General features: G+C 39.2%; 3 protein-coding genes across 5 annotated transcripts; all 3 read left to right on the forward strand.

Moving 5' to 3' along the window:
• The first annotated feature begins 313 nt into the window (after positions 1-313).
• On the forward strand, positions 314-3,940 carry LOC135631711 (superoxide dismutase [Cu-Zn]). The gene is made up of 8 exons (XM_065139488.1): positions 314-429; positions 837-923; positions 1,061-1,162; positions 1,274-1,369; positions 1,492-1,523; positions 1,621-1,696; positions 3,464-3,517; positions 3,680-3,940. Exons 2-8 carry the CDS (start codon positions 848-850, stop codon positions 3,700-3,702), a joined length of 459 nt encoding a protein of 152 aa, XP_064995560.1. The 5' UTR covers positions 314-429; positions 837-847; the 3' UTR covers positions 3,703-3,940.
• Positions 3,941-4,434: 494 nt separating this feature from the next.
• LOC103970101 (uncharacterized) lies at positions 4,435-7,229 on the forward strand. Its single transcript, XM_009383746.3, has 2 exons — positions 4,435-4,863; positions 6,844-7,229. Exons 1-2 carry the CDS (start codon positions 4,567-4,569, stop codon positions 7,111-7,113), a joined length of 567 nt encoding a protein of 188 aa, XP_009382021.1. The 5' UTR covers positions 4,435-4,566; the 3' UTR covers positions 7,114-7,229.
• A 147-nt stretch (positions 7,230-7,376) lies between these two features.
• Positions 7,377-15,086, forward strand: LOC103970110 (uncharacterized). 3 transcript variants are annotated; one of them, XM_018822323.2, is made up of 5 exons: positions 7,377-7,801; positions 8,417-8,459; positions 10,768-10,868; positions 11,078-11,151; positions 11,244-15,086. In XM_018822323.2, exon 5 carries the CDS (start codon positions 11,486-11,488, stop codon positions 14,648-14,650), a length of 3,165 nt encoding a protein of 1,054 aa, XP_018677868.2. In that variant the 5' UTR covers positions 7,377-7,801; positions 8,417-8,459; positions 10,768-10,868; positions 11,078-11,151; positions 11,244-11,485; the 3' UTR covers positions 14,651-15,086. The 3 variants fall into 3 exon arrangements, with proteins under 3 accessions (XP_018677868.2, XP_009382052.2, XP_009382035.2); XM_009383777.3 differs by lacking the exon at positions 10,768-10,868 and having other exon boundaries at positions 8,417-8,468; XM_009383760.3 differs by lacking the exon at positions 10,768-10,868.
• Positions 15,087-17,538: the final 2,452 nt, after the last annotated feature.

Genomic DNA, 17,538 nt, shown 5'->3' on the forward strand with positions numbered 1-17,538 from the left:
AATTTCTCCTCTTGAGTGTAATAATGTTAAGAATATTTAGTTTATCTGTAATTTTTTGTGTTTTAAACTGAAATTAGCTATATATGAATCATAATTAGTAGTGGTCAAAAGTATTTGCTCTTTAGATGTCTTTTAATTAGGAGATTTATTGTTATTTTTTAATTATTTAAAAATATAGTTCATAATAATATTTTATTTTAAACTATAATGATAAAAAATAAATAGTTTTTATTTTATTTTATTATGATCCTTAATATTTGGAGAGAAATGTACGTTTATTCTCACCATGAGGTTAACTTATCCTCTTCTTTGGTCATTATTGCCGATATTTAATGGTGGCCGGTACCACCGACCCCCCCAAAACACACACCACTTCTCGAGTCTTCCTCCTCTCGTTATCGTCTTCTCGTTTCGGAGGGGTCGCCTGAGGTAAATCCGATCTCTTGCAGATGTCGCCTTCATCTTTTTCTTCGATCGACCTTGTTTATCTTTAGGTTCGATCGACTTTTTTTTTGTTCGATCTGGTTCTTCTCTGTGATCGAAGGGGTCGCGTGAGGTGAATCTGGTCCCTCGGAGATTTCGCCTTCTTCTCTCTATAGTTCGACCAGTACTGGTTTTCAGCGGGTTTCCCGATCTGGTTGTTTTCTTCGGACTTGGGGTTTTCTGACTTTATCGGCTCCGGTTTTTGCCGCTTTTATAGCTGCGATTCTAACATCCTGGCGTGATATGATGTGTTCGTGGTTGATCGATTGTTCGTTTATGCTGGTTTGATTGTGTTCATTTGCTTGTGTGATGATGTTTTCCCTTTCCTTGTTTTTGGATTTCCTGATGTGCAGAACACAAGAAAATGGTGAAGGCTGTTGTTGTTCTTGGTGGCAGTGAGGATGTTAAGGGCACCATTTACTTCAGCCAAGAAGGAGATGGTGAGATATTTCGTGGGCTCATTGTCAACTCCGTGCTAGTCTTTTTCAAAGCTAGGTTTATGGTTTTCTTTTGTCATTTCCGTCGATATTGCTTTGGGAACCAGATCTTATTTCGGGAGATTGAACCCTTGTTGCAGGTCCAACCACAGTTACTGGATCCATCTCTGGCCTTAAGCCTGGACTTCACGGCTTCCATGTTCATGCTCTTGGTGACACCACCAATGGTTGCATGTCAACTGGTAATGACCATTTCCTTTTTCCTATCGGACATCAATGATCTTACTTAAAATAAGTCTTAGGATTAAGTACTTACATTTTCTTGCTTCTCCTGATGTTCTTCTGTCTTCCAGGGCCACATTTTAATCCTGTTGGGAAGGAACACGGTGCCCCTGAAGATGACAATCGCCATGCTGGTGATCTGGGGAATGTGACTGCTGGGGAGGATGGTAATTAATACTCTCTTTATTATCTGTATCAAGAAGAAAGTTGGTATGTCCTGGGCAGTCATTGCCTATGGTGAATGTTCTGGATGTATTAGTTTATTAATATATTAGATTTGATTCTTCAGGTACTGTTACCATTTCCAAAGTTGATAACCAGGTGATGTATTGCATCTACATTTTTTTAAAAATATTCTTCAAAATGAAACGATCCATATTTTGCTTACTGAAGTCTGCGGCATTGTTCTACATTGCAGATTCCCCTCTCTGGACCAAATTCGATTATCGGGAGAGCCGTTGTGGTCCATGCTGATCCTGATGATCTTGGAAAAGGTAATATTTACTTTTTCAAACAGTAATGTTAATATCATGGTCGATAGTTTGTCCATTTTGTAAAGCATCGTCTGATATTACTTTGATGTTTGAACAATGATTGTTTCTGTATATCATTTCCAGCTTTTTTTCTTTTTGCTGCACTAGAAGAAAATATAAACCTCATGTTTTTGTTCTCCTTTTTGCTTCTTAAACATCTCAAACACTTTGGTATAGGATTATGAATGAATTTTCATTTCATGACAAGTTTTGAGCACTGATTTGGAAGAACAGCGTGTGCTGGCATGACACTTGTACTTGAGCATGAGTGACCATAGGCAATAGCAGTAATAAGTCATAATTACTTTCTCCTGCCATTGTGATTTTTAACCAAGCACAATGGTAGCAACTAGGCCTGTTTAGGCAACATAGCATAAATATGTTTCTACTTTGCACAGAGCTGTCATCGATGGGATGAAAATCATTGACTGTTAATTCTTTCTTTGGGTTAAATGTTTGTTAATATGATTCTAGGACACATATTTGTAATGATAATTAATTGTCGAAGTAATCATTTGTTGGATTAGATTGTCAGGATTGACTGGAATGATTATTTTAAAAATAAAATATGAAATCATAAAATAACAAAACATAAATAATAAAATTAATGAAATTTAAAAATATTATATATTTTGAAAAAAAAAACACAGAAATGGAATATAAAATTTTAAATAATTGATGTTTGAATGACTTCATTGTTCCTTTGATCACCATGCTGGTAAAATGTTAGATAATTAAAAAGTAAATAAAGACAAATATATTTTAATTGGAGAGGATACCTGTGTGATCTTGGATAATTTCTGCATCTTTAGATATTGTTAGTGGCATCCTTGTTTCCTCAAACTAGTGTGTCTTATTGCCTTTCTCATCCTTACACCTTTTTGTGAGCAACAAAAATTGCAGCATTGGTGGCGATGATAAATATGATAACTGTGACGAATTGATAATGCAATAGTGGTAGCATCCTCTTTGTTTTGCAATTATAACAAAGTTTTATCTTCTTTGCTTTATATGGGGTTCCTTCTTCTCTTTTTTACATAGAAGTGGCCTCATCTTTTACTTCTCTAGAGGCTATTAAGTATGCAATTCGCCAAAATCATCAAACTCGTTGAGTTTGATTGGTTCTAATTGATGCTGACCATTTTTATGCTGTAAGGACCATAAATCAGTCAATTTTTTGTCAGCCTTGAATTATGCCGTTATGGATGAGTGTTTACTGTTGGAATTGGTTGATACCACGTGCTATTAAACTGTCACTCTTCAGATCTTGAAATTTTCCCATATATCTATAGATATATATCTAGGTTAGCGATTTATAGCATTTACTTGAAAGATGGAAGACCAAGACGATGCCCTCTTTATATAGTGCCTATCTTGCACAAGGAATTTGATGTTTTCTCTTCATTGTGATTATGTCTTATACAGCCCCATGAATCATGTCTTATTTTTACTATATTTTATAGCTCCAAATTTCATGTAGACACATATATATGAGGGAAAATTTACCTATCTAAGATCAAAGGATCCCTTTATGATTCATGGCTAAGCTCCATGCACCTTGCGGTCTGACATGTTTGCTTGTTATATTGTGTATTAATTTGGTTGGACTGAGCCACGGCAATGTTGCTCCCATGGTGCAGCTCATGTCAGAAGGAATGCGAATTCCATCTGACATACATATGGTATAGTGAGCAAATTTGCTCTGACAAGCTTTGTGCTCTTTTATAGGTGGACATGAGCTGAGCAAAAGCACTGGAAATGCTGGTGGAAGGGTTGCCTGCGGTGAGTTTTACTGTTCTAATTGATTCAGCTGTTTTCTTTCTTGTCTATTTGTTTATCCATGTCCTTGCTCATTCCAATTTTGCAAACTGCGATCTCAAATTATACCTCTAATTTTTATATTTATATTAACTTTCTTTGTTTTCCAATTGGCTCTTTTTCTAGGGATTATTGGACTCCAAGGTTGAGCTAGTTGTAGAATTCCAGTAGTCTGTGAGTGGAGGGAATGCTTTATTATGCTCTGCAGCACAATTAATCAAGAGAGGCATTAGCCTGGAACTCCTATGCTTCCTTTTCCTTATTAGCATTATTATGGTTAATAAGCAACAAACTTATGCAGTGTATACTTATGCTGTAGCAGTGAGGTGCGTTTTGCATTAACTTCGTTTTGCGATTATTATGTGATGTTGCTTCCTCTTTGCCTTTCTTGTTTGTGCTGCCAGCATATGGCGAAGTGCTTGTGTGGTTCTAAACCTGATATATTTTGATGGGCTCTCTTATTTTTTGTTTATCGTACATTATCTTAGTGGTTACTTTATGCTCTAAAAGTCCGATGAATTAATTCTCTTAAGACATATCAGAGCCATTGTACTCTGAAATCTCAATCAGTGACTCTTTTTTGAGTAGACTATACTATTAATCATGAACTTGTTTATATTTATCTAGCCACAAAAAGGAACATGGGTTGATGAGGAATCATAATGTAATACTTAGAACCCGTGCCATTATAAATTCTGATTTTGGGTCATCAAATCAAAATATTATCATTATTTTTTTAAAATTTGCAAGCTATTAGTACATGCTTGCATATCAAATGCATCAAACTACTCGTATGCATGTACTTTAATGCCGATGATAATTATAATTCCAAAGGAAATATTTACGTTAGAGCGGTGCAGGACTTAGTGGATCGACCGATGAATGAAAACCCATCCCAAAATCTCTCACCGCCATTCACAAGCAAGGGTGGGGCCAACCGATGTTCACCGATCAGTACTCGCACTATTAGCTGATAGGTGTCACATAACGTCCTCAACTCGGAGCTCATCGGGATGGGATGCTGGATCTTGCACCCGATGGGCATCTCGCCGACGCCCGTAGAGGACCCTTCGCTTCTCTCTTCTCCGCCTACCAAATTCGCCTCCGCTTCCAAGCTTAGAAGCGGCGTCGTCTACCGAAAGCCCCAATTCCTCACCCATCGATGGCTCTGCGCCCCAAATCCCCAACCTCGCCCACTCCGTCTCGCCGCGTCCGCCGCTGGACCCCCGGATGAGGAGGAGGCCGAGGAAGCCCCGGTCCAGGAACTTAGGGTCCCCGAAGCTTGGTTGACCCCTTCGAACGCTTTACAGGTTCGCCTTCGTTTCTTCCTATTGATTCTTTATTTGCTGTCTTCAGTTTGTGCCGAGTCGAACAATTCTTCAAATACTGGAAGCGAACGTGGAATGCTGAAGAAGAATAATAAGCAATTTTGATCTTACCGCTTTGAAGGAACTTTTAGATGTTAGAACCATTTAAAAGTCAAATATTTAGAACTGGGGAGGGGAGGGGAGCGGCGGCGGGGTGTCCTGCACGCTACTTTTGTTTAGTAAGGTCAGATCGAAGGGCATCTTAGTTGTAGCACACAATTGCTACCAGGCCTCTGACAATGCAACATCAGCGACGTCAAGTGAATTCTATTATTAGGAGCAGAAGCAAAAGAAGAGGACTTGGTCGGTGGAGGTTTTGTACAAGACGAGGGACAAGAAGACCAGTAGGAAGAAGGGTAACAGAAACATGAAGGACGGGGAAGGGAAAGGGAGGTCAGATGGTGTCCTTACAACCTTGTCCGTCTGGTCTTCGCCATCATCCTTGTCACCATCTTCAAGAAGTTGTTCACCTAGCTCGACCACTACACAAGAAATGTCTACTCGCTCATCCGTGTCTCCTTTATTGCCATCCGTTCAGCAATGGCAAAGGCAAAATCCCCCTCAGCCACCCCTCATTGCCTAAAAGGAGAGCATTTTCTTCCTCATTGGAGCAGATCGCTACTTTGCTCATCATTTCCCTCGTTGCCCACTCTTACGTCTCCTCCGACCTTGTCTGTCTCACCCACGACAACAACAAGCTCAGAGTCAGTAACAGCCTTGGCCCCCTCCACCTCATCAAGGAGGGCCAGCGCCACCAAGGCCAACTCTAAGAGCTTTAAGCAAGTGGTTCTCACTGATGCCTTCTCCACCTTTACAAAGTTCCTCAAGCAACTCCCTGAAGGTCTAGTCCATGGTTACCGAAGATGTCCTGAGATGCTCTCTATCGTGGAAAAACAAAATATTTATTCTGCCATATGGACTATTTGATCCAAGCCAACCAGAGAACTTAGGTTTGATTTGATTATATTAGAATAAATGAAAGATTTGATTGTTACAGTACTATTAAGTCAAAAAAAAAATTTAGGACCACCTCAAAACAACATCAATGGTTGAAGGACAATTCATGTAATTTAGCCTTTTCACTTTGTGGGTTTTTTCCTGTTGTGGGATATATTTTCTCGATTCTACGGTGGCAGGAAAGAGTTCTAGTCTTTGGTAAAGCAATCAAAATTTGACAAGCATTAGTTCTTGGTTAGTGACAAGGCCTCTTTATAGGGTGTATCGTCCACCTTCGGTGGAGCAGCAATAAGGTGACAGCACTGCAACTCACAGTGGAATTGTGAATCAGGTTATCATTTGACAAAGTTTTATAATGTTCAAATAATTATATACAACAAATTCAGCTATTTGATTCACTTCACGATAGAGAGGTCTTATGACAAGAGATGCTATTAGGAAGCCTGAAATTGGCACCAGCGAATGGGAGCCTGGAAGTGCATTATATTCAGTCACTAAATGTTAAGAAATTTCATCTGCATGTTTGTCTCTATGCATGGGAGAGTGGGTCCAGATACTGTGATAAAGGGCAGGAATCAACCTTTCATATGGAAGGTTAGGTTCTTATATCACACACTTATGTTTTTTATGAAGACAATTATCTATATCACCAGATGAACGATCCGGGTCTTCATAGTCTGACTATGATGATAATGTATTGGAATACTTAAATGTGTTAATCCATCACACTAATGTGCCACGCTTTTTGCTACTATATTTAAGTCCTAAAGTTGCATGATCTTAATTATAAATGTTCCAATTCACACTTGGATTTTCCTAGACTATTTGGTAAACCAATCAATCATGACATATAGAAGTGTTCATTTCTTGGCACCCGAGACCTCGATGTGCTTCATTATCCATTATTTCTACTACTTGCTTGTCAGTTCTAGCACAATAAATCTCAGTTATGTGGTGCTTCTTCAGGAATCAGAATGGCTTAGAGTAACTCTTCACAAGTGGCTGGACGACGAGTATTGTCCCGAAGCTGCTAATGCAGAGATCAGCAAGGTTGCTGCACGCTCATACTATGAGTCCTTGATGGAGCAGCAGTCAGACCTGGGCGAAATATTGCTGAAGATGGCAAAGGATTTGGAGATGGTATCATTCCAGGAAAGCTTCCATGGAGCCTTCTCATCCGCTAATGCTGCCATACACTTAGTAACTCTGCGGATGAACTCGATGGCAGGGCGGTAGGTTCATATGATATGATGGAGACATCTTTGTGGTGATTGTTTTGTGATCCAAGACATGCAATCCCTGAGTGTGAAAGAATTACTTGGAGCATAACAAGAATGCTCTCCTACAACTTATCCTCCTTTGTCATTTGGATGGAAGCCTTTGCAGCCTTTTTTGTTTTTCTGTTGCGCTATTTGGACAGAATCACAGCTTTCTCATGAATGGACCGAGTGCGTCCTGACTAACTCTCGGGGTACCCGAGTTGTCTACCTGTCCAGTCACTGTGGGAATGGAGTGGGACCCATGAGAGACATGGTCTGACATAGCAGACCCACCACCCGAACGTATCATTTGTGGAGATGTGGAACGCCGCGGGACTCGGGTCTTTGAGGCGGACCCCATCCTGATGGCCAATGGAATTCTCGGTTACTTATGGGACTTTTGCTCGAGTCAGCCAGGTGAGCGGGTAAGTTCTGAAACGGGTAAGGAAAGAACTCGCCCTTCCACAATAATAAATCCTCGGCCGCCGAGTTAGGGCTCCGGCGGAGGTGCATTCACCCCGAGGCGTAGCTCCTCAGCTCGACCTCTCGGAATACTTCCCCTTGTCCTCCGCTTACGGTCTTCGAGTTCTTCGCCCTCGCGATTGCTCCCCGTTCCGCGGTTAGGACGCTGAGCTCGCCCCTTCTTCGGGCGCAAGGCAACCCGGGTAAAATCCTGTTCTCCCGTTCACGGTTCGAGATTCCGGATGTGGCAAGGATTTACGATTTTGGTTTCTTCGAAGGATTGTAGCTCGTGGAGTAGGGCTTTTGTTTTATGTCGTTGCTATTTACTGTTAGGGTTTTGATGGAGTTGGATATCTTTCTCGTGGTGTTGAGATTTTTTGGTAGCGGTTTATTCTCTCTACGATTTTGTTGAGTAAGAATGGGTGTTTGGTTTTTCGACTCTTAAATATATGGTTTCTGCTTGCCAAAAGAATGAAGTGCGACTTATGTAGCTGTTTTTGGGATCCAAGCGATTGTGTTGACTGATCTTGTTCTGTATTAGGTGAGTTGTTATCGATTATTTTGGACTTTATACCCCAATGGAGATTGCGCGAGATATGTGACTATCAATTTAGCTAATCATTTCATGTATTTGCTCTACTTTTTGTCTGTTTTGCTGATGACAGCTATCATTGTTACAAGAAAGTGTGACATGATTGTTTGTAGCTCTCATTTTTCCATAATCTCAAGAGAGTCTATAACAAAATTTTGGACTTCTAGCCACGATATCATTGTCATAAGAGAGCCTACAATGATTGCTTATGGTTCTTGTTCTGCAGGTTCTGAATTTTCGGACTTATAGCTGGATTTTGATGCGGGCAGGTGATAAGGGTCTTGTACTGTTCTTTGCTACTGAGAATATGACATTTTGTAGTTTTTAAGTGTTAAACTTTCTAGTTGACTTTCTGCTCAGTGCCTGGATGGCTGTGGTTTTTCTTTATCCTAATCTTCTAAGCTACATAATACCTCAGGGCCATAATGTAGCTTGTGCTGTAAGCTTTCTTTTCTCGTTTTTCAAAAGATTGAACTGACCTTTCTTTGGACTGAAACAAGTTATTAGCAGATTGTAAGAGTGTGATTCTAATGTTAAACTCATATTGTGTTGTTTTGTCGGGTAATGATTATCTACCTTTTTTTTTTCTGGAGTTATATATCTGTGGCAGCTTCCTCTAAGGCTTCATAACTAAATTGAAGATTACTGTCAATAGGCAGGTAAAAAACTCAACCTTATTCGTTGCAGTTGCAGCACGTGCAACTGACGTAAACCATAGAATTTCACTAGTGCTTGGATAAAAGGGGATGATAGCCTTTGTTGTAGGAAACAATGTGCACCTCAAAGGCACAAATAAGCTGATGAGGCAATGGCAGATGATCTTCAGGATTTATTTCATTATTTATGTTATAGGTTTGTTCTTTTGGCCTTCAATAATCATCTTATTTTAATCTCTATATTGCAACGTTAGAAAAGATACCTAGGGACATATCAGATTTCATGGCTGTTAAGGATGTTCAGGGTGCTCGACGAAGGTGAAATTATGATGTATGGATCATTAGCTGTAGCTTCATGGCTGTGACGTCATTAATAGTTAGTGCTGATCATTAGTTTTCCTGTCTCTCCTTCGTTTTTGATGGTTCTTTCTTCCTCTCTTCTTGCTCGACCTTGAAATATTTTCCTCTTATGTACACTTGCTTAAGGCAAACTGCAGACCTAGTAGGCTGTGTGGACTTTGACAGCTAATTAGATTAGCAGAACCGTAGAGCATATACATAAGGTTAGTGCATATATGGAGGCTTGATGCTGTAATGAAGCTTAAAAAACACTTATTACAAAGAAATTTTGCTGTAGATGTTAGTAGAGTTGTAGATATAGGGAGAATTGTAGAAGATATATATTATAGCAGCTGAAATTGAGTGTAGGAAAGTTAAAAGTTTATAGTAAGGGGTTAAAGACATGGGACATACATATGTACTTGCTAGAGTTAGGGGAAGGGGAATTTAGTTATTATTAGATGCATGATATTGAAGACTAAAGGTTGCTTGTACATGAATGAGATTAAGGAGAGATAGATAAATTATTTAACAAATGCCCTATTTTTTTGGTAAGAAGAGTAATAAGACTAAATTATAGATTTGTTCAAAAACTAGGACATGTAAGGTAAATAATGTTTTGAAGAGGATAAAAATACTCGAGTTAAAATAAAATGTTGTGTATATGGAGGTTTGGAAGAGCTTAGAAGATTAGGTGATCATTCAGATAATTAAATTATTAAAAAAAGTTAAAAAAACCCTGGTGAATGGGAAGTTTTTCTGGATGCCAATTTAAAAGAATAGGGTGTTATTAAATGTCTTTCTAATGGCAGCATATTTAGGACAACAAGTAATACTGTGAAACTTTGTAAGGATGATTGAACAAAAATTAAGATATGAAGCATGTTTTTTCTGAAAATCATGTTGGATTTCATGCCTAGGAGGATATATTATAGATGTTATTTATTAATTGGCCTCAATGGAAAAAATATATATAGGTAAAAAGTTGCAAGTGGTTATTATTGAGATAGAAAAAGTTTAAAATTGTACTAATTCCCAGGAATACAACGTGTGTTGTAAAAAAGAATTTGTATCTAATAATTAAATTGGTGATAAATGATATGTACAATGGAGTTTTCAATAATGTTAGAACAATAGGAGTATTTAGTGAGCTTGGTAGAGCTACATGCTTATGTGAAGCATCACTTTTAAGTCATTTTTTTGCACTAATATTTGGTGAACTTGCTAGGTAAAATTAATAAAATTTCTTGGTGCATGTCGTATGCTAATGATATTATTTTGATCGATCAAAATCCAGGGGATTGATTTCAAACGCATGATGGTATTTTCTTAAATCCAAGCATATAGTTTGATTGCACAACAATCCATAGTTAAGGAAGATAAATTTGATCAATAGTTTAATATTAAGCAATTCATTGCATGTTGGTAAAATATGTTCAAAGTCCTTGTTAGCTTTTCAATCCAAGTTTTTTTAAATGTTTGTCTCTCATTCAATAAAGATTATGTTGCTTTCAATAGAGAATAGGAAATATGATTAACATAACATTTAACATGCTGAAGTGTGTTAACCATTTGTATGTAGGCAGCCAAAAGTATATATCCTCATTGTTACATTACATACCTACTTGAAGCCATAAAAGATCAATCCAGCATAGTTTTGTCCATGCAAGTTGTATTAACAAGGTACTTTTATGATACATGAATTATGGAGATGGCTTTTGGTTAAGATTGAAAACTAAAAAAATAGAAATAAGATTAATAAATTCTAAAAAAATAACACAGGTATAATGACTTCATTTATAGATAAAATAGTTTTGAGCTGTAGCATAAGAATAACGTGTATGATATCACTGTTTTCGAAAGAAAATTACAGACATGGTCTTATACTGCAGGTTTTTGCTTGGACCTTTGCTAATATAATTTCATCAGGAAAATTGGCCTCGAAGCTTCTAAAATTGGATGAAATGTAAGATTTCGGAAGTTACATATTGGCTTTTTGGTGAACCCTTGTATTTGACAATCTCTTATTGTTATATAAAGTTCTGGTACTGTATTCAGGTACATCAATTTCATTAAATTGTGGTGAGTATTGTTGATGGCCTACTGTCTGCGGTGATCTACCAGAGAAGAAGCTTGTCTTGAAAGGAATTAAAATTAAATGAGGATTGCTCTTTGCTATGCTTTGCGTCGAAACCTGAGCACGAAGAGGAGTCGTGATCTTTTTTGTATATAGATTTTCAAGAGTGGAAAATCATCAAGCGCAATCTGGCAGTACAAGTGTGTTCTGTCATTTCTATTACATGATGGAGTGTAATAAGGAAGAGGCTATCAGAGCGAGGGAAGTTGCAGAAAAGAAGATGCACAGTAGAGATTTCATTGGGGCACTTAAGATTGCTCGGAAGGCCCAGCATCTCTTTCCAGAGCTTGAGAACATCTCTCATATGTTAACTGTCTGTGAAGTTCATTGCTCTGCTGATGCTAAAATTAACGGAGAGATGGACTGGTATGGGATTCTGCAAGTAGAGCCAACAGCAGATGACTCATCTATCAAGAAACAGTACCGAAAGCTTGCACTTTTACTTCATCCTGATAAAAACCAATTTGCAGGTGCTGAGGCTGCCTTCAAGTTAATTGGAGAAGCACATAAGATTCTGTCCGATCGACTAACACGACAACACTATGATGTTAAAATGAATGTTAATATCAGAACTGCCTCTTCCAGGCAGCCTGCTCCACAGATGAGGAACAGCTTTTATGCTAGAAGCAATTTCAGTGCAGTGTCTTTTAATGGCCTAAATCAGCAACAGCAGCAACCATCAGCTTTTGCTACTGCCAATACATTCTGGACTATTTGTCCTAATTGCAGCATGAGATACCAGTACTACCTTAGCATATTGAACAAAACTCTCCGCTGTCAGCATTGTTCGAAGCCCTTCATTGCATATGATTTGAATGCAGAAGCTGCGCCTTCTGGGGTAAAGTCTGGTCAATCCTGGAACAACGTTGGAAATTCACATCATCAGATTCCAGTTCAGCAAGCTAATAATGTTAACCTGCAAAGCCAATCTGGAAATGCCTCTTCTAGTACAGGGCTTAAGAGTGGTGTTGGTGGAGGACCATGGGCCCCCTTTGGGCATGGAGGTGGACCTACAAACATGGCAAACATGGCTACAGATGACAGAATGGATGTTAAAGGTGTTGCAAGTAATGAGGTTCAGTTTGAGGAAAAGAACCCCAGGCAAATGAATGAAGGAGGGAAGACTGCTAAGCCTTCAACTGCCAATGCTAATCTGAAGAGGAGCAGAAAGGTGGCTGTTGAATCCAGTGAATCAGATAGCACTGATGTTGAAGAAGACATAGCTATTGAGGTAGATGGCCCTCAAGCAAAGCAGTATTCTTCATCGTCTGCACCACGAAGGTCAACCAGGCTTAAGCAGAATATTAATTATAGTGAAGTCGGAAGCGAAGATGATGATGACTTTATAAATTCTCCTAGTTACAAAAAGTGGAGAGGTGAGTCATCAGGTAGTGCTGATGGGCATGCAGGATCGTCCCATGCTGATACTGATGGGGTGACTTCGAGTGTCAAAGCCACTGAATTTGGTGATGATAAAATGGAGAACATTTACAAAGATGATGCCTCTGAAAAGCAACCACTAAATGGAAGTGAAGGTGTTAATGTAGATCCAACAGGGGAAAGCAAACTAGATACAGGCACGGAAGAGAAGTTAGGGCCTGCAGCGGAGTCTAGCATTGATTCCAGATCTAAGACCTCAGCTGAACATGATACATTGACATATCCTGATCCAGAATTTTACGACTTTGAAAAACTTAGGCATGTAAATAAATTTTCAGTTGACCAGATATGGGCACTCTACGATAATCTTGATGGAATGCCTCGATTCTATGCACGAATTCGTCATGTACATGCCCCACATTTCAAGTTGCGGATAACTTGGCTTGAGCATAATCCCTTAAATGAAGTTGAGACAGTCTGGTCCGGTGAGGAATTGCCAGTTGGTTGTGGGAATTATATACTAGGATCCACACAGTTTGCTGAAGATCATCTGATGTTCTCACATATTGTGTCTTGGGAAAAGGGGAAAAGAAGGAACTCATATGATATATATCCTAGAAAGGGTGAGGTTTGGGCTCTCTTCAAGGACTGGAATGCTGGGTGGAGATCTGATGCTGGCAATCATAGGCTGTATAAATATGAAGTTATAGAAGTACTTTCAGATTTTGCAGTGGATGCTGGAATCAGCGTGATTCCCTTGGTTAAGATAGAAGGTTTTGTGAGCTTGTTCATGCGAGCAAAGGAGATGGCTATGGCTCCATATATGATACCACCTAATGAAATACTTAGATTTTCTCACGGTATCCCTTCTTACAGGTTGAATGGGACCGAAAAAGAAGGTATTCCTCAAGGTTGTCTGGAGCTTGATCCAGCATCTCTTCCTACTGACTTTTCAGAGTCATTTCCTTCGGTTAGTCTTGGTGGTGGTACAAGTGGAGTTGGAAATTTGAGTGAATCTCATGTTTCCTGTTTCAAGTCCACAGACAATGAGGTGGAACCTGGAATGAAGGATGTTACTCATGCAGAACTATATCAAGCTGGTGGACGCCAGCAATCAGAAGCTTGGAAGCATGCACAAAATGATACAAAGCAGCCTGAAGTAGTGATAAGAGAGGAAGACAGGTTAGATGCTGCTGATATCCATGATAATTCTGCTGAAAATGAAAATTCATCTCCAACGTCATCGTCGAGCCCCCTTGTCGTTGAATATCCTGAAGCAGAATTTCACAATTTTGATGAGGGGAAGTCAATAGAAAATGTCCAACGTGGTCAGATTTGGGCATTATACAGTGAAATAGATCAGTATCCCAATTACTATGGATGGGTGAAGAAAGTTGAGTTAGAAGATCATAAAGTGCATATAGCATGGCTTGAGGCCTGTCCTGTATCAGAGGAGGAGGCACACTGGATACAAGAGGGAATGCCGGTTGCATGTGGTACATTTAAAGTGGAACAGCAGAGTGTGGCATTTGAGAACATGGGTATGTTTTCTCATCTTGTGCAGGCCAAACCAAGTGCCAGAAGAAACCGATATGACATTCTTCCATGCCATGGTGAGATTTGGGCTGTATACAAGAACTGGAGTGCTGGATGGAGCCGTTCAGACTGGCAAAACTGTGAGTATGATGTGGTGGAAATTTCTGAATGCACCGATGCTGGCCTGAAAGTTCGACTTTTGACAAAGGTCGATGGTTATAGAGCCGTTTTCAAACATGAAAACGAAGGAAAAGCTGTGACCATGGATGTACCAGTCAATGAATATACTAGATTCTCTCATAAGATACCTTCATTCCGACTGACAAACGAAAGAGGAGGGAAACTTCGTGGTTATTGGGAGCTGGACACTGCATCTATACCTGACATTTTACTTATCTCGGACTCCGCATGATACTCGGTTACCTTCAGCAACTTATGGAAACCTTGGGTACCTTCAGCAGCTTATGGAAACCTTGGGTACTTGGTTAAAGAGATCAACTTGGGTACCTTCAGCAGCTTATGGAAACCTTGAACTGCAGTGCAGGGTTACTGCAGGTTGGTGATTCCATGTCTACACATGGGTGCCTGTGTGAGGAAAGGCCGCACAATGCATGGGAACCTCTGTTCTGTTGAGTTTGCAATCAAGTCTCATAGTTCACTATGCTCCTATGTGAACACAAGCCAGAGTGACCGAATTTTCGCGAGGTGTGCAAGAAGCTGCCAGCTAATGGATGTTGCAGATGATGCTTTTTCATCCATTCATCCTCTGTAGGCGTGTAATCTCCTCCGACTGTTGCAATCTAGGTAACTCAGAAAAATATTTAAAGTTTGCTCTTAGCTTCGACTTAGTCATTGCTTTCGTCTCAATCTGCTTCACTTTATGCGGTCTGGCATTTCTTCTTATAATATATATATATATATATATATATATATATATATATATATATATATATATATATATATATATATATATATATATCTCCTCTCCTTGAATGGCGCTGGTCGTGTGGGATTCAAGACATTTCTTTTTTGGTTCTACCTCAAGCTAATGTAAGCTTACGGAGAGAGATCAGATGTCGCCACGAATCCATAAACACAATCCTGGGCGGCTATATGATGCAGGACGCCAACCAGGGATATATAATTATCTCCCATTTCTATCCATCCCACATCGAGAGAGATTTGCAACAGACGGTGTGGGCCCTTCCTTCCTTATGATACATTTGACTGGTACTCATATTTTAAATCCAAGACTGGATCTTATCCTGTTAAGTTATGCCTGATAACAAATATCACAAATGATCGTATCGCTCTTCCAACAGAAACAAAAAGTTGTTGTGATGATCTTCAATCTCAGAAGAAAAATAACATTCACCAACAAACTGCTACAGAATCTCAATCTCAGCACTCGTGAGGATCTTCTTGCTTCTTCGTCATATGTTTTCTCCAAGGATTAAGAGCTTCTCTGATAGCTTGAGCTTCTTCAGAGCTCTCCCAGGCACGTTTTTCCGACTCCAGCACGGTGACCTTGTCGTCTGCCAAAAATACCGAGATGGTGCATGAAGAACAAACAATAGTGAATCTAATAACACATAAAACAAGTCAATACATGAAGAACAAACAATAGTGAATCTAATAACACATAAAACGGCATCATTTGTCATGCACAAGTCAATACATGAAGAACAAACAATAGTGAATCTAATAACACATAAAACGGCATCATTTGTCATGCACAAGTCAATACAACCACAACAACAACGGCAGCACACAAAATGTCGATACACATAATACAACAACAACAACATCAAGACCATAAAGCCCCAACTTATCATCCAAGCTTAAGTTGGCTTGAAACCATGGAGTGCGGAAAGAACAATAGATACTGTCACGATACACAGTCGAAGCTTAATCAAAGTGATCTCATGCTATTCTCCCTCGTAAATAAAGACCATTTCCATGAATATGGATTTTGGGATTTTGGATTGTCCCCAAACAATTTCCCTTCAATATTTTTGTTCACAATATCGATTTATATGTCAAAAAAAAAGAAAAAAAAAGATACCTACCAATGTTTACTAATCCGATCAAGGATCGGTACGCCGAACCATATAACTTGGTACCGATCCATATTCATCTTTTCTTGGTGCCACCAATACCTAAACTGGTATTCGACGGCGATCTTAAATCTTGACAACGACAACTTTGCATACTTAGAACAACTCATTTTGGTGACATGTACATAAATACTATTTATTCAAAGACAAACACTTGTTCATGTACCTATTTGATCTTTTCAATCGACATTGGCACTTGAAATAACAAGATGGAAGAGTATGGCTTTTGTTTGACACATGATATCATTTGAAGGGAGAAAAACCATAGCACATGACAAACAAAAAAAGAACAAAGATGATAAGTCTTATCGAGTTAAAAAAAATCTCAAAGGTGAGCAAAAATTATGGTCATGCACTAGAAAGTTTTATTTGAAAACAAGTGACACTTAAAACGGAGTGAAAAACTTTGGACAAAAAAAAGTTCGATGAGTCAAATATTCCTCTTAAAAGAGTGGAAACACAAAAAGTATGCTAAGGTTTTAGATGCAAATGAAGGCAGCTATTAGATAATAGATGCAAATGAAGCACTTTGATCAATGATCACGCTTTAACCTCTCAAAACCTAAATTAATTTGCTAGTGCCACGAGAGATGCCCTAATTTGAGCACAAAAAAAAAGCCGATGAAACAACTCAATTTTTTTGATTAGATGCTGATGCTAATACTACTACTACTCTCCGTCTACTCTCCTCAAAAGGATCGAACTTTGTTGTATTCTACTACAAAATATTCCAGCCCTAGAAATTCCAGCTTTCCCACGAAATCACAAACAATAAGCCCCCCCGGGGTGTCCAAGGAGAATAACAACAACAAAGCAACGCGCAAAGGGGCAAACAAATCCATAAATAAGAAGATTAGGGGAAGAGAAAGGAGGATGCTTTACAGAAACCGGTGTGGATCATGAATAGCTCCATCGAAGCCCCGATTAGCGCCGATACCGCCGCAATCTTCAAATACCAGTCCAGAAACTTCATCTGGAACTGCGATTTCGACGGAAGAGCAAACGGCGGTGGAGGAGACGAAGGGGGTTCGTCGTCGAGGAGGCGAAAGACCCGGCATCGCTGTGGTCACTTGTGCTTTATCGACACGGGTCGCCGGGCCTGACCCGTTCCGTGAAATCCATTTAGTAGAAAAGGAAACTTAAGTCGAATCAAATAAAAAAGGAACGCAATCGAACAGAAGAA

This window comes from Musa acuminata, chromosome BXJ3-2, assembly GCF_036884655.1.
Source record: "Musa acuminata AAA Group cultivar baxijiao chromosome BXJ3-2, Cavendish_Baxijiao_AAA, whole genome shotgun sequence".
Taxonomy (NCBI): Eukaryota; Viridiplantae; Streptophyta; class Magnoliopsida; order Zingiberales; family Musaceae; genus Musa; species Musa acuminata.

Bases quoted from the DNA above. Each gene is read 5' to 3' on its own strand.
- LOC135631711 (XM_065139488.1), top strand. From the start codon at position 848: ATGGTGAAGGCTGTTGTTGTTCTTGGTGGCAGTGAGGATGTTAAGGGC. The intron at 924-1,060 runs GTGAGATATTTC...CCCTTGTTGCAG, and splicing joins CTTCAGCCAAGAAGGAGATG to GTCCAACCACAGTTACTGGA. The intron at 1,524-1,620 runs GTGATGTATTGC...TCTACATTGCAG, and splicing joins TTTCCAAAGTTGATAACCAG to ATTCCCCTCTCTGGACCAAA.
- LOC103970101 (XM_009383746.3), top strand. From the start codon at position 4,567: ATGGGATGCTGGATCTTGCACCCGATGGGCATCTCGCCGACGCCCGTA. The intron at 4,864-6,843 runs GTTCGCCTTCGT...GTGCTTCTTCAG, and splicing joins CCCCTTCGAACGCTTTACAG to GAATCAGAATGGCTTAGAGT.
- LOC103970110 (XM_009383777.3), top strand. From the start codon at position 11,486: ATGATGGAGTGTAATAAGGAAGAGGCTATCAGAGCGAGGGAAGTTGCA.